At 37.5% G+C, this 16,004-nt stretch overlaps 1 protein-coding gene across 2 annotated transcripts in view; it reads left to right on the top strand.

Moving 5' to 3' along the window:
• The window catches only part of STK39 (serine/threonine kinase 39), a 95,028-nt gene that overhangs the window by 24,223 nt on the left and 54,801 nt on the right, over positions 1-16,004 (top strand). For both annotated transcript variants that reach the window (XM_053470844.1, XM_053470843.1), the window contains exons 8-10: positions 194-327; positions 3,137-3,185; positions 3,272-3,337. In XM_053470844.1, coding sequence (XP_053326819.1) covers positions 194-327; positions 3,137-3,185; positions 3,272-3,337 — 249 coding nt within the window. The remainder of the gene's footprint in view (positions 1-193; positions 328-3,136; positions 3,186-3,271; positions 3,338-16,004) is intronic.

The raw sequence follows: 16,004 nt of genomic DNA, 5'->3' as shown, positions 1-16,004 counted from the left end.
AAAATTCCCTTTTAAAACTTGGGATGGAATAAAAATAAAGGTTTGTCCTTGAAAAGCCAGAACGGTTTGCAAGATTTCTTTTAGAAATGCATGTTTTTGTTTTTTTAGACAAGTTCATTCAACATCTAAGCCTTCATATGTAAATATAAAATATAAGCATGGCTACTCATTTTCTTTTCTTGTAATCGTTTAGGTTTTAATGTTGACCTTGCAAAATGATCCGCCGACCTTAGAAACCGGAGTAGAAGATAAAGAAATGATGCGAAAATACGGAAAATCATTTAGGAAACTAATTTCACTGTGTCTTCAAAAAGATCCATCAAAGAGGTATCTTCAGCCTAATGAACCTTCATTCTCTTGATCATTGTGTTTAGACTTCAAAATAGTACAATATAACGTTCACGTATCAAATGTCTGTACTTGTAAATCCATTTACTGAGAGTTGAGATTAAATTAAAGAGGAGGAAGCAATACCAAACACTGACCAGCCGGTATTTCAAATCTATGGTATCACGCAAAACAACCCCTGGTTTTACAGGAACTATTTAAAATTGGATCCCGTTTTTACCGGAGTTTACATACCATTAGAGACATAAGTCAAAGGGAAACATAAGAAACAGAAAATGATTTATTTTTATAGTGTTTCTTGCAACTCTTAACAAAACCAGGTCTGTTAATCTCTGTGCTGTTAATTTAGTACGCAGGAGAGAATGTTTCCGAGTAGTCTTTTCTCAGATCATTTCAGATCATTTCAGACCCATAACTTTCCTGCGATACAGATGATAACATATAGTAATGTGTAGTCCTGCTAATGTGTTGCTATCAACACACATGCACGTGATTTATGCATCCAGATATTTTCTATGAAACATACACTTTCCTCCCCATCAGGAGCAACTTGATGATGCTAAGGACCACTGGTACTAAGCAAACCAATCATTGATGATGGTAAGGACCACTGGTAATGAGCAAACCAATCATTGATGATGCTAAGGACCACTGGTACTGAGCAAACCAATCATTGATGATGGTAAGGACCACTGGTACTGAGCAAACCAATCATTGATGATGCTAAGGACCACTGGTACTGAGCAAACCAATCATTGATGATGCTAAGGACCACTGGTACTGAGCAAACCAATCATTGATGATGGTAAGGACCACTGGTACTGAGCAAACCATAGTAGCACAACCATACCTTGGAACTCTTTCTCCGGCTACCTAGAGACCCCCCTTGAGGGATGCAGGTAGGAGGTCCCGTTGACATCAGTGGGCGGTCCCATGCCATTTTTGAAGGGGAAGTGGGTGGGAAGTAGGACGTGCCACAGTTTCCCTGCAGTGACCCAGTGAGTTTCCAGGTATGCCTCTAATGTACCTTTTGCTCAGAACACCACATGGTGCCATATCCCTGGCGTTCTGCCTCAGAAGGTCATCTCAAATTCTCCACTTACTTGTTGATAAGACTACTTCGAGTAGCCCTGGTTTCCCAGATGTTGTGTGATTTTTTACCAGCTGCTTTGTAAAATTCCTTGTATTTTGCCCGGGCCAACTCCTGCAGCCACTCACATTGACCTTGTGTATGGCCCACCTTGCTGTTGGGTGGTCATCCAGTAATTTTCTCCAATAAGTATCTGGATCACCTGAGCGTTTGGCTTGCTGCCTGGAGGTGCAGTCTGACCTGTTAAAAGCAGTCTCCATGCATAGATTAGACAGAGATCAGGCCAGGGTAACCTGTCTTAAGAAAAAAAAAATACTGCACCTGATACATGCGTTTCAAACAACAAGATGAGAATTGGTCTAAAATCTTGTCAGCCTTAGAAGAACAAAATATCCTCTTGCTCAAATAAAAAAAACACACAAAGATGCAGGGTAAGCATGACAGTCCTGCTATAAATGAATAGCCGCTTTTGTTATTTAGGGTCTAATGCAACATAATGCGCCATTGCTTTTTTTTATAATGAGCGGCAGTGAAAAAAAATCTTTTAATGGTATTCATCTTGTTTGAATAATGCAAATTAAATAAATAAGGCATTGTGTTTTGGGATATTACGTTAAATGATGTGTTTATGAGGTTGCCCACCCCCTTGGATCTACCTCGTGAGTGACTTTTTTGTGCAGAACATAGAACATGATGTAATATACCAGCATTCTGCTTAGAAGTGCAGTGCGAGTGATAAATACTGCTAAGATTTGGTGAAAGGGCATGGGTGGGGTTAGGTTATTGGGGAACCTTATAAAAAGACTAATTAAAGCCGTATCTTCAACACAAGTGATACAAAAAATGATGTATAAGCTAAGGGACACAAATGTCTTTTAACTAAAAAATGAGGCTCTTTGGGACTAGCCCTGCTCATTCACAAAGACCAAAATAGGGAGCGCACAAGATACCCTACAGTGGGACGTTCGCCGGTGTGATCATGAGGACCCTTTTGCATTGGTCAGTGAGGGTGTACGTGGTTATAAGTGAGACATCGCAGAGGGTTGCTGCTTTAGTCTGGTTAGCGCAGTCCACGAATGATGGTTAGCAACCTGTGGCTGTAGCTCGGGAAGAACCTCATTAAGCCACAGAGGAATTTGTAACTAAATGGAAAAAAGGATGACAAAAGGTGTCACTGAGGGTGAGATGACCGTAGCAGTCAGTCCGTAGCATGGAAGTAATTCTCCGGAGCTCTCATTTAAGCTGGTACGAGAGTTGCCTGGTGGTGAGCAGAGTAACACGTGGGTGCAGTGGCAGAAGGAGATGGGTTTAGCCTCTGGGGATGGAGAAGGAGGGATGGTACTGTATGTGGAGGGATCATGTAGTGCATGTGGTGTTGGGGTGTCCCTTTAATGATTTAATGACTTGATTTACTGACTTTTTCTTTTTGTATATAATATGAAGTAGAGTTCTTGCTCACCTACTACTAATCGAAGCCAAGCTACTTGGGAAATCTAATCCCTGTGATAGGAAAATACAAAAAAAAAAAAAAATACAAAGAACCAAACTCTCCATAACAAAAGAATATAAATACAAATGAAATAATTAAAATATTAAAAAAGAGAACTTGTATTTTTTGTTGTTCTTGTAATGTAGCGTTGTGAAATATGACGCTTTCGAAAAGTAAAAAATCCTAATTTGCATTAACGTCTTTTACAGGCCAACAGCTGCCGAACTCCTCAAATGCAAATTCTTCCAAAAATCAAAGGTAACCATGGATTCAGTGACATCTTATTATTATTATTTGTTTATTTTGTCATAAACCTCTCTGATCTTTTCTATTTTTTCCTCCAGAACAGGGAGTATTTAATTGAAAAACTTCTCACCAACACACCAAATATTGCCCACAGAGGAAAAAAGGTAAAATACATATTTTACACATTTTCTTCAATCCTTGTTCCTGTTTGTAGAGTGCTTAATATTTATTTATGACGATGTATACATTAAAGTTAGTTCTTGTGGATTACAATGCTCATCACCCCTTGCTAACCTCCAAGACTTTTTGTAGATGTTAGAAGTTATCTACAAAAGAGCAAGCTATCTCATTGTGCCGGTTACTATAACGTTATGTTAATTATTTACCATTATTTCATAATGCTGAATTAAGTGTGTGATATGTAGGCATGACCTACCAACTTGGCACTGAACATTAACAATTAAGTATTGTCGGTGGTACCTACCATTAACCAAACTGCAGTCCTGCTTACCTGGGTCTCTGGGTCAGTTTCCTCTTTCTCTGGGCAGTGTTTGGTCACACCCACTCCCTGCCCACTTTCCATTCTGCATCCGCCCACAAAAGGTTTTCTGGGGCTAGCTGTGCTCCTCTGTGCATCTAGCCACGCCCCATACGTTTGTAGCCCTGCCCCCACTTATAGAGAGCCCAACCCAGAAGAGGGAGAGCTCTAGGTAGGGAATGCAGATGTAGAGAATAACTCCAGCTTACTGATTCTTTATTTAGACTCTAGTACTTTTCTTCTGGGAAAAAGGCAGATCTGACCCTGCATACTGCATAGTTAAATAAAAGAGGTGTCTTCCAAGAAATCTCACTGATTTACCCAGGTGGTAGCAAGGGTTAACTGGGCCTTCCTTGCAGAAGAAGCTGTCTGGGATGGCCCTATGGTAATGCACAGTAACATAGGGTAGCAGAAACAAGTGTTCTTGTTCTTTAGTGATTTACGCCATTCTATCCAAAATGAACAATACAGTTTTGGCAAAGCAAAAAAAGTACAGCTCGGAGCTAACTTGTTGAGCAGCAGGACACCGTCCACTGCCTGAAGTCATGATGAGCTCATTCACTATATACAAAAGCTCAATTAGAGTGAATCAGGAAGGAACTGTGTACGCTTTCAGCCAAAAGTCCTACTGATGATCTCATTAGTAAAACACTTTAAACGATGATTCTCAATGATTTATTCTGGCATTGAAAAGGCTGCAGTATGTAATTGACATGATCAGCTTTTGACGTGTGCTTTGTGGCCATTCCGGCAGCTTGATATATTTGTGAATGGCCAATCTGAGGAACACATATTATTATTACATATGTATTATGTATTACATACAATTATTATTATTATTTGTAGTTGCATGAGACACCTGCATTAAGCAAGAAATTCAAGCCAATATTTGGTGTGCCAGTGTATAAAAAATAAGGAGGTGAAGCCCCAGAAAGAGAGCTGGGGTTGGACATTGGCTCTTTTATGAAAAAACAGCATTATTTTAATGGTTTACTAAGTTATAATATACAGTAGGCGTATATTACTGATAACTGATTACATTACCTTGACCCCTCAAAACATGCAAAGTATTAATTACTGCTATGTATCGACAGTATGTGGCTAAAGGGAACAACCATAGTCGTTCCAAGCATTCTTCTAAATGCGGACTGACGTCATCTTCGCAGATATGTCATATGCGATTTAAAAACGACAACGACTATGTTTGTACTTCTTTACAGATGCTTGATTTCATAGAGTGCACATTCAGTAAGTGAAAACACTGCTGCCATTATGGTTCTATATTTTTATAGTATGAGTATTCAGCATAATTACTCACAGTTCAGTTTACCCAACTCCCTGGAGGCCCAGAATCTGGGACTATACATTCCAATATATTCATATATAAAGGAAATCGGCCAAAACTACTGCATCAGTGCTAACTTTAGTAAATATCGTATACAAGTGTTCCCTGTTTCCGCATTTTGCTAATGTTGGATGGAGAGGGGACGGCGGTGGACTTTGTCTGTAGCAGCACTAACGGAAAATGTTCACAATTTGAGTCACTTTAGACTCCCCCCTTACCTACATATTTTTTTCAGTCATAAGGATTTGGAGAATTCGGAAGCCCTAAGCTTGGGCCTGTGGCAAATAGCCGTTATCCACATTGGCCACAGTGGGCGTGAAATCATTATCCAAGCCTTGATTGTTCCTCTCCTATCATTGTCTGGCTAAGCATCATGGGAGTGCTTTTTTTTAATGATGTGTTAAGCTGAGGGTGTGAAGCCTGTCTACTTAAACCCCATAGCTATCAATTCAGATATTATTCTGTGGTATTGAGGACATTAATTCCAAATTAATCATTGGCATATGAAGGTATGATAATAAAATCCCCTAAAATCCCCTAAATCCATCTTTAGAGCTCAATAAATTGTGATATTGCATGTTTTCGTAACGTTCACCTTTGAACCGGAATTTCATTTTTTTTCTGATTTTTAACTTAAAGTATACACATCTCGAGAAAATGGTAAAGTATAATTAGATCTTTATCACAAGATAAAGGCTCTGGTACACATGGGCATTTTGGACACTGATGGCATTTTGTTTTTATTCCTAATCAGGATTATTCCTAATCCAGGTTTCATATTTCTGTCTCTAAACAGAATTAAAATAAAACTCTGTTTTAATAAAAGTGCAGGTTATCATAGTCTCATCGAAAAAAAAATGCCAATATGAAAAATCACAGTAATAGATAAGGATAGAGAGTTTATTACCCAACAAAACAAAACTCACTCAACTCAATCATTAACCAGCAATATTTTATATTTATCACCGGCAATAAAAAAAAGAAGAAGAAATACATCAAATTGATCTATATTTCTCCTTCTCCCCATGAAACTTTACAATTATTCCAGCAGATGGCGCTGCAGGATATCTTATTCCATTGCCTTGCTACAGCTTGCAAGAATTTTTGTCCATATAGTACTATCAGTATTTTATTTGTAACTGTAATTAATATTCATTATGCAATTAATGCCTGCTTGGTTGTTGGGCTGTTAATAACTACAGTACTGTTTATTAGTCAAAGTAGTCAAATAATAGCACTGGAATAGCACTGTATATATCAAAGGGTTTTATAGAAAATCAAACATTTGGAAGCCATGTTTAAACTGTAATATGCATAGACTGATTTGATATAAATGCATATTGTTTGAAAGTTCTGTATACATTCCGCATGCAGAAGTTAAACTAAATAATATAAATTAAGATGACTTCAGGTGAGCTTAAATGGATACCAGTGAATCGCTAAATGCCGATACTAACATTTTGTTGATACTAAGTTTTCTACTATGAAACACAATATTTAGGACAAATTTGAGATGCGAATCCGGCAGCTTTTTATCCTTTTCGTTGGTTTGTGAGAAGGTATTAAGGGAGGGTTTGTGAGAACTGGCTCAATTCCAAGTGGCATTAACACAAAGTGCCGAAATTCCGCTTAAAAAATACACATTTTGTTTTCTGCCATATACCACACCATTTAATTATGCATGTGTTTTTCCCTTTGAACTTACAAGCACTGACAGTGTTGGGTGTGTTTTTATCTTTTTTTAACCTCATCTAATATTTCTATGTAACGTATGCCCTAGAAACTTTGGTTCTCAGGTACATTAACACATAATTTGGCTGTCAATGTAAAGGAGTAATCTTGTTTACCGAATATACTCCATATGAGGAAGGCAAAAACAGAAAACCATGGTTATTTCTTTTTTTGGTGGGGGGGATTCAGAATCTAACTCAAATACTCTATATCTGAATGAACTCTAGTTCATTCTTCCTGTTTAAGTTGACACCTTCCCAAATCCTGCATTTTACATTTTAGTTCAGAAGATAAAGCAACTCAATGATTTGACTGAGAAGAAAATAAACAATAATATGTTCTAAACTCATCTTATACGTATACCATGGGAGCAGTTCTCCGAACCTCCTGTTCTGATGATGTACACGGTTATTCCTTCTGATTAAGTTGTTTGTACATTTTTGTTAAGTTATCATTCCCCACTGACTGTAATGTAAAATGCTCCCCAGCTGCCATCACGTACCGATCTTGGTAATTACCTACTGCATATTAAACTGCAGCGCAAGGTCCAGTGACCCACACGGCATTTGCCCCAAAAGACTAGGTTGGAGAACGAGAAACCAATTTATATTCTACTTTATCCACAAATCTTGGCTTCTGTTGCTCAACTTTGCACATAACCCACCAGCCCTTGTGTTTAGTGCATTTCGGAGGCACTTGTTTCCCAGCTGTGTATAAAAACATGAACAATCGACTGAAGTGATGATATACATAAGTATATACATAAATCTCTAGTCAGCTCCAGCGCTGGCTCGGCAACTGCTGTGGACGGGTGTCTATTGAGACCTCCATACACAAGCTCTGAAAGCTAGTCCCCTGTTTTTAGTGGGAGCGCTTTCCTACTCCTGATTGGCCACTTCAAGCAGCCAATCAGTGGCACAAAATGTTGGGACATTATGGTAACGTTGTAAGTTAATTACAAGTGTTTTTCAACCTTAAACACTTCAGATGAAAGTACTTGCAAAGTACAAACTTTCATATGCGTTGTTTGGTCAGAGCCCCCCTGTGACACTGGAGTGTCCCTTTAAATCTTTCATGAATTTACTTCTATCACATCGGTGATCGGTGCAGTCCAGGTCAGAAGGGCCCTTTCTAAACGGTACGCCGGTGGCTACAGGATAATAAAGTAAAGGAACTTACACATGCGTGGGAAAGGTAGAAAGCTATCCGGAGTCTTTACATCAGACTAGAAATGGGCAAACTAGCTGGGCTGATGGTTTTTATCTGCCATCAAATTCTATGTTTCTATTTCAGGCATCATTTACAGCGTAGGAGCAGCCAAAAAGGCTATTGCTTTGTGTGAAATGTGACAAAATTGAGGCTCCATCTGTTGCTTATTGTTGCATAGCAAAGCTCGGTATATGGCACCTCAACCTATAATGTGCTGCTCAACAAAAGTAGATTTTAAACTGCAAATTGGAGATGTAAATATGTGATTATTACTGATTTACAATACCGGAATAAAGCCAGACCTCCATTTAATGCATTGGGCAAAATACTTGCTTTTGCAGAATAGCAACAAATGAAGCAAAATAAACAATGGTTTTGTGGTACCTCGGCATAACGTAGGGACAATCAATATATTTTTGCAGAAGTACTAATATATATAATATAATTATATACTAATATATATATAATATAATTATATACTAATATATATATATATACTAATATATATATAATTATATACTAATATATATATATTAATAAAACATTTGAAGTTGGTTGGTACCAATCAGCTCGAATTTTTTTTATTAATATTGAAAAACATACAACAAAGCAAAAGTAATTTCACAAAACATTGTGCTTTTTATTGCCTATCAACAAAAATATAATATTTTATCTTGCTCAGAAAAACCTGAGATGCATGCTCCTATTTAACACCATATTTGACATGCAATATTACGTTTATAAAAGATTTGTGCAGCGCTGCAGGATATGATGGCACTATATAAAATAATAATAATAATTTTGCTTTGATTATCTTTCATTTGTTTTATTAGCAATGGATGATCAATAATGCTTGTTTTTACTGGAAATGTCAAATAAAAGCTGCATATTCTGTGAAAGAATTTGAGATTGGAAAGCGAAACCTCTTTGGCAGAAAATTGCATGTTATTCAAGGAAATGTTTATAACCAAATTTAGCTGAAAAGAAGAACATTGAATATTAAATATGAACTGCACTATTCTACATTCCATGCCGCCATATCAAGAAAAGCTGTAAATGGCTACAAACTTAGCAACAGGAGAGACATTTCTCAAGGAGCTCATATCAGCTCTCACAGGTAGCAGATGCTAGTAGAACATCAGGAATAGATCTTTAAAGTTCACGGATGACAGATAGAAAGTCCCAGATTACTCTAGAATATCAAACATCTTTATAACAGAGACCCAGGACCCTTTAGTTGTGAACTGCATGGATCAAATGTCAACTTAACTTTAGGAGAATAGTTAAGTTCCACATGGTTTGGACTCATTGGCCCTTGTACACAATTCTTGACCAACAAAAGTTATGAGCGGAAGTGTTGCGACAGAGTAGAGTCTAGACCAGGGGTGTCCAACCTGCGGCCTTCCAGCTGCTGCAGGACTACATCTCCCTTACTCCTCCTCAGCCAGCCCCTTAGCTGAAAGAGCATTATGGGAGATGTAGTCCTGCAGCAGCTGGAGGGCTGCAGGTTGGACACTCCTGGTCTAGACAGTAGACTCCAGAAAGGTCAGTCAGCAAAGTTTTCAAGAAATATTGGTGTAGAGACCAATATCCATCTATCTGTCCATATTTCTGATTATAATGTACATTGTGTATTAATGTTATTTGGTCAAATTTTATCTAGGGCGATGCCCGCTGAGGACACAGGAGTGCGTTCCACCTCGTATAATTACAGTCATATTTATTTTTGCTCTGTTCTTCAGCTACATGGAGATTGTTTGAAGAAAAGCCTCACAGGGGTGTGTAAATGTTCTAACTTAATAGCCTTTTTGTTCTGTAGATAAGTTGAGCTCTACTAAGTAATGGTCTGTTGCGTCTGCCGGCAGGAATAAAACAGTGAAAGTTCAGAAGGTCCTTTTTAATAACCACAAGTCTCACAATAGTCAAGTACTCAAGATATAACCTTCTTATAATTATTTCTGTGTGCCCACATAAGATTAATAATAAAGGATCTTGTTCAGAGATGGAATTTCAAGCCTAAAAAGCCATTCTTGAACGGCCTGTTTGTCGCCTCTCTAAAAAGTCTCAATTTGATTCAGCGGATCATAAAAATAATATACTCCAACATAAATTTATACCAGAAAGAATTACTCTTTAGACAATCCTGACTAGACTTTTTTAAATGAGGATATACATTTTTAAAGGTTGGTCTCTTGATTCCCTGGCCTAAAGCTGTATTAAAGGGAAACTGTCATCATCATCAACATAATTACATTTCTTAATTAGATGTACCTCTGTGGGTTTTTTGGAGGTTTTTAGCTTACATAGAAACTGTGTCTAAGAGTCATAGGGCCTACATTATCTCATTCATTTATTTTTATTAAGTTGACTCCCTTCTTCTCACCCACTAATAAGGGTTTAAATGAACACATTGCCACTTTTCAATGAGAGTATTGCGCTTATACCCTAGCTTTTGCAGAGAACGTCAACAGTTCTCAATAATGTTGACTCCTGAGGAGGACTTACTTAGCGAATACTGCAGCTCAGACTCTAAAACAAAAGAAAAATGGCGACAGCTCCAAGACACTTATATACCATAAAACATCCCACCTAGTGCTAGTAAGAGGTGTACCAGAGCATGGAGGACAGACACAAGTTGCCCATCAATGACACATAGCGGTGGCTGCTGTCAATCATGGGTCCTGACCCTACGGACTGTATGACAGAGTATCATGGTAACATTGGGAGTAGGTCACGGAGCAACAAAGAATCACTTTAAATAATTCTGATCAGCTTCGGAAGAGTTGAACTAAAGCATTCTTTTGGGAATGCCAGTCAAGGACGTGGCACCCTGGGAATCTTTCCCATCATCCGTACCGAGCTAGCGGCTGGATAATGAAGATGACAATTTTAGTTCAAATGCCCGATGCCAATCCCTATTCAAAGCAGCTGTGGAAATGTTATAGTATTACTTTAATTTTGGTTGCTTCTTTGCAATTTACCTTTATATTCCTAGGGATTGTTCCAAAATGCTAAAGACATCATCAGCAAATTACGCTACAGAATACGTATTCCATTTATATCTGTCCCAGGCTTATTGCATCTGGCTCGTTTACATCTTTAGTAAAAAAAAAAAAAGACAATTGTGAGAAATTCTTCCTAAAAATAAAATCTTGGCTATAAGTGCGTTCAATGGCAAAAGTGTATGCGGGATACCAATGCTCATCAAAAAAAATGGCATATGTCTTCAAACCGGCATGCCATTCATTTGTTCTTTTAACAGCTGTGACAGTATTGGCAGCTGTTTTGTTCTGCAGCTGCATGTTTAGGACAAATTAACAGAACCTTGTTACATCCAAACGTGCAGAATTCTCTGTTTATATCAGTGCGTACCCCGCTGACGCTTATTATTTATCCATTCATTTCCCCAAAGATCCTCTTTAGTAGGGACAGTCACCCTGTTCCTTTCCTCCCCTGACTTGGGCTTTGCACATTGTGAATGCTTCTAGGGAGTCTGTTCTCTCTTCTCTTTCCTTTTACGTGTCTTAATACGTTTTCAGATACATCTCCATGCGTCACACACACTATGGGACTATTTTATATACAGCCAAGTGTCCATGTATAGGAGCAGCAGCGGGCAAGAGGGGCAAGTCCAAGTAATAAAACAACCCAAAGGACATTGGACTGGAAACCCTCTCAATGTCTGCTTCACAGGTGGGAAACAACACTGTAAAAGTCTGTTTGGCAGGGACCGAATAGAAAACCTATAAGGAGCTTAGAGAGGATCCAATATAGATGTAAAAACAGCCTAATGCCCTTAATACCCTGGTGGATATATGGGGAATTGCAAGTAAAATGCAGGAAAATGCCCAGGCTCCTCGCCACTAGTATTTGCTAGGCATGAGTGCATCATGATATTCTACAAATAATAATTATTATAATAATAATGTATTTAAACAGCTGAAATGTGTTTATAAACACAATCAAGTGAATTAAATACATTTTAAATAGCCTCGCTCTCTTGCATAGCTAGATATCAGTGGGTTACAAAGACATATAACAAGTCTACGTAAGGGAGATATTGATAACCTATCAGCAGCCAGCTACAAATTAACTATTTCTGTTACTGATGTTTATTTGAGAATACAATCACAAAATTACTATTTTTGGTTTTTTTTAATGATCTGCAAAGGTAAAATAAGCATTATCGGGGGGAAAAAAAAACCTTCCATGACAGCTTCTCGGATTATTTATAACTAAGGAGCAAACAAGAATGTTATATTGCATCAAAATCAGCCCCCCCCCCAGTTTTTAAATCTTCCATCTACTGCCTGTGCTCAGATCACAAATATTTTGCATTTATATTGCACCTTAAATCTAAAGTGTGACAGCGTGATGGATTATCCCATTTCCTTTGAAATTTAAATGCAGCAAATGCAACAAGGAAACGTTCTTGACACCACATAAGTATATTAGTACCTGGCTCTCTATTATAATACTATGCTGATTACCTGGCTTCCTTTATGAATTCAATGCTACTTATACAGGACTATTTGTGAAAGCAACTCTGTCAACACAATACATCATGCAAGCGATTAACTATTCTCTTTTCTTGGAAGAACATCTAATATAAGGAAACTTTTTATCAAATGTAATTCTTTTGATATAAATTACTCGGTTTCATTACTATTAACACATGTCAGAGAGAAGGACGGGATGTATGCCAAGGAAATGCTACACTCATGGGTGCTAATATATATGTATTAATCTTGGACCATGGACATTTCTGTTTTACATGATGTAATGAAAACTATTCTTTACTTTTATTGAAGTATTGTAATAAGATAACTTTCTTTGTTGAGGATCAGAATCATGGAACGCACAGGTCATTGTATTCTTCTTGGATTAAGTTCTGTTTTTTTGGATATACAGTGCATGGTTAGCATTGAGCCACTGTTAGGAACAGTCAATAAGGACCACCAGGCTTGTAGTTGAGAGTTTGTGAGAAGAACCATTTCCAAAGTGAATGGAAGGACAATCTGTGTCCATCATGTTTGAATTGAAACTCCTGTCATGCTTACCTAGATACTGTCTGCATGAGGACAAAGACAAATGCCGTTCAAGTGCAACAAAGTGGCAAGTTGGCCTACCTGACCTATAGCAGCTGTATGGATTTTTATATTAGAGCTTTAATTATGGTTGTTTACATACAGTTGACTCTAATAGGAAAGTGTTTCACCCAAACTCTGAGCACATCTTCAGGTCTCCTGTTAACATCAGTCTATTTACTAAGAAGCCAAATGATCAGTCAGGGGTATATATAGGCAGTATACCACCCCCAGGTTAATGCCCTGTTGCCTCTCTAGGGTGGGGGGAAGAGATCATCTACCTCTTTGATAAATAGGGGGTCCTGGTCACTCTTCGTATTATGACACTCAAGTCCGTGAAGCATTCCATATTTCTCTCTCACCTTTCTCTGTTCCTTATGTTTGTCTTCACCCCATTCCCTCTGCGAGCCGGGCCCTCTCCACCTAATGTATCGGTTTGTCTTAGTCTGTCAATTCTCGTCTTGTCATACCCCTTGAATATATGCATTGTATTAAGCGCTGCGTAAATTGTTGGCGCTATATAAATAAAAGATAATAACAATTATTTATTTATATAGCACCAATAATTGCAGCTGTTCTTACACTACATATTTCCAAGGGATATGACAAAAAGACTATACGTTAGGTAGAGAGGGCCCTGCTCACCAGCTTACACTAGAGGAGTGTTTTATTTTATTATATTCCTGGCAAAAGTTATGAATGAAGAATAATTTTACATTATTACATATTTTTTTCTAAAAAGCTTCAGGCTTTTTAAAGTATTAGGGGTGTTGTTTCTAATGCATTTAGTGTCAGAAGTGTTAAACTCATAGTAAGTGGAACTGGTATCTTTAATGTAGTTCAAGGCACATTATTGTTACAGCCAATTATAAAGCTTTTACGTTAACGCCTGTGTTTAACGCCTTTATATTGTTGTGTTCAACGCCTTTATATTGTTCCATAATTTGCATACCATTTCTTCATAACATAAACAGTATACTTTATCAACTTAATTGGCCTACAGTATCCTTTTCCTAGCTTTAGGAAGCTTTTCACCTTAATAAACATATAACTGTAATGATCCGAGGTTTATCTAATAGCGATCTAATTAGACTGTTGCCATTTAGTGTTCTGTTTCAGTGGCATCTAATACATTTATATATTAACCAATTTTACCTTTGTTCAATGTAATTGTTAAAATGTATTTAACATCATTATTAGCACATTAGCATGTGCTTTGGTTATTTTCAAGATGAATAAGTTCTAATGCTTCATTGTAAATCTGACTTGACATTATATAGTGGTTTACTACATACTGCGCTAACCGTGAGTTCACCCCAGTGGACCCAAGATGTGGTAATTCACAGGTAGAAACGTAAGGTTCATAAATGTGGGTATTTACTCAAATTTACTCAGGTCAATCTTGGCCCCATAAGTATAGGAACCCGCAAATTCTAAGGGGGCGTAATGATTGCCCACACCAGTCTGGTCAGAATAAAATGCGTATTAGTGGTGTAAATGTGTATTAGTAATGTGTATCAGAATAAAATGCGTATTAGTGGTGTAAATGTGTATTAGTAATGTGTATCAGAATAAAATGCGTATTAGTGGTGTAAATGTGTATTAGTAATGTGTATCAGAATAAAATGCGTATTAGTGGTGTAAATGTGTATTAGTAATGTGTATCAGAATAAAATGTGTATTAGTGGTGCTGCTAGATATTTTGGTGATGGGGACACTATTTCTATTTTTTCTATTACATATAAAGAATTATTTTCATGCAAAGTATTAAAAAGTGGAAATACATAAATCCACATAGAAAACCATTGAATGTTCCTGCAGATTTCCACTACTTTGCCTTAAAATGTGTTTACTCTACAATGACTTACTTGTAGAACTGGGTTTGGAATGGATCGCTGTCACCATGTACCAGAAGGGCATTTCTGACTTCAATATGGCTGAAACCAGCTCTGCTCATGGTGAACTAACTACATGGTCTGGATTGACCAGGACTGAATCTGCGTCACTTGTGGCCCACTCATATCTACATCTAATGATTAGGTCCCAATGAGTAAATTACTGAGTTTCAGCCACTTCTTACTAGATGGTGGGCTTTACCTGAAAGCCTGCAACCATCACTAAGGCTTATTTTATTTGCCTTAATGCACACATGTACCTCTATTTTGTGTAGCTGATGCTACTAATGGCTAATATAGTGACTTTTTTTTTGTAATTTTCATACTTTCGTAGTACGTTGCCAGCCCTTGGGGCCATCTCCTAGACATACTCATCTAGGTTATGTTCACAATTCATTGGGACGTCCGATGCAAAGTGACATGTAACTCACCTGCAACCTCTAGCTTTGACGAATAAACATCTCTATGCAGAGAGGTTGAACATTTGAAACCACTAAACTCACTGTTTTATGAAAGGTCAAACCCAAAGAGTTGACATGGCCCGGCATAAATCATAGTTAAGTCTCTATGTACTGCAGGGGCAGTTCAGCCCTTCTTGCTGGAGGGTCGCTCACTAGGATTGGTCCTTTATAATGTATAAAGAAGTCAGTTGGAATGCCGTCTCCAATGACCCATCTTCACAGTTTATTACCCCTTATATAGCCTTTATTTCCTTTTTAACTATTCGCTCATTATGGCTACTACCTGCTAAGCAAACATAATATCATAAAATATGATTAACTGTGAAATGTGTTAATGTGAAAAAAAAAATATTGTACTCAAAAACTTGCAAAAACAAAAAAGGCTTACTCTGCAGTTTACAGACAGTTAATCCCTTAAATCCAATTGTACTCAAAGGCGAGTTATATAAGTAGAAAGTTTAATTAAAACTGGCTGGGGAATGTTCTGTGAAAACACATTAAGTACTATATTCATCTAGAGTGAAATTACTGGCTCATATTTTTCTACTACAACATTTTTATTTAA

Source organism: Spea bombifrons, chromosome 7 (assembly GCF_027358695.1).
Source record: "Spea bombifrons isolate aSpeBom1 chromosome 7, aSpeBom1.2.pri, whole genome shotgun sequence".
Lineage (NCBI taxonomy): Eukaryota > Metazoa > Chordata > Amphibia > Anura > Pelobatidae > Spea > Spea bombifrons.
The sequence above is the reverse complement of the archived record's forward strand: the minus strand, read 5'-3'. Positions and strand labels throughout refer to the sequence as shown.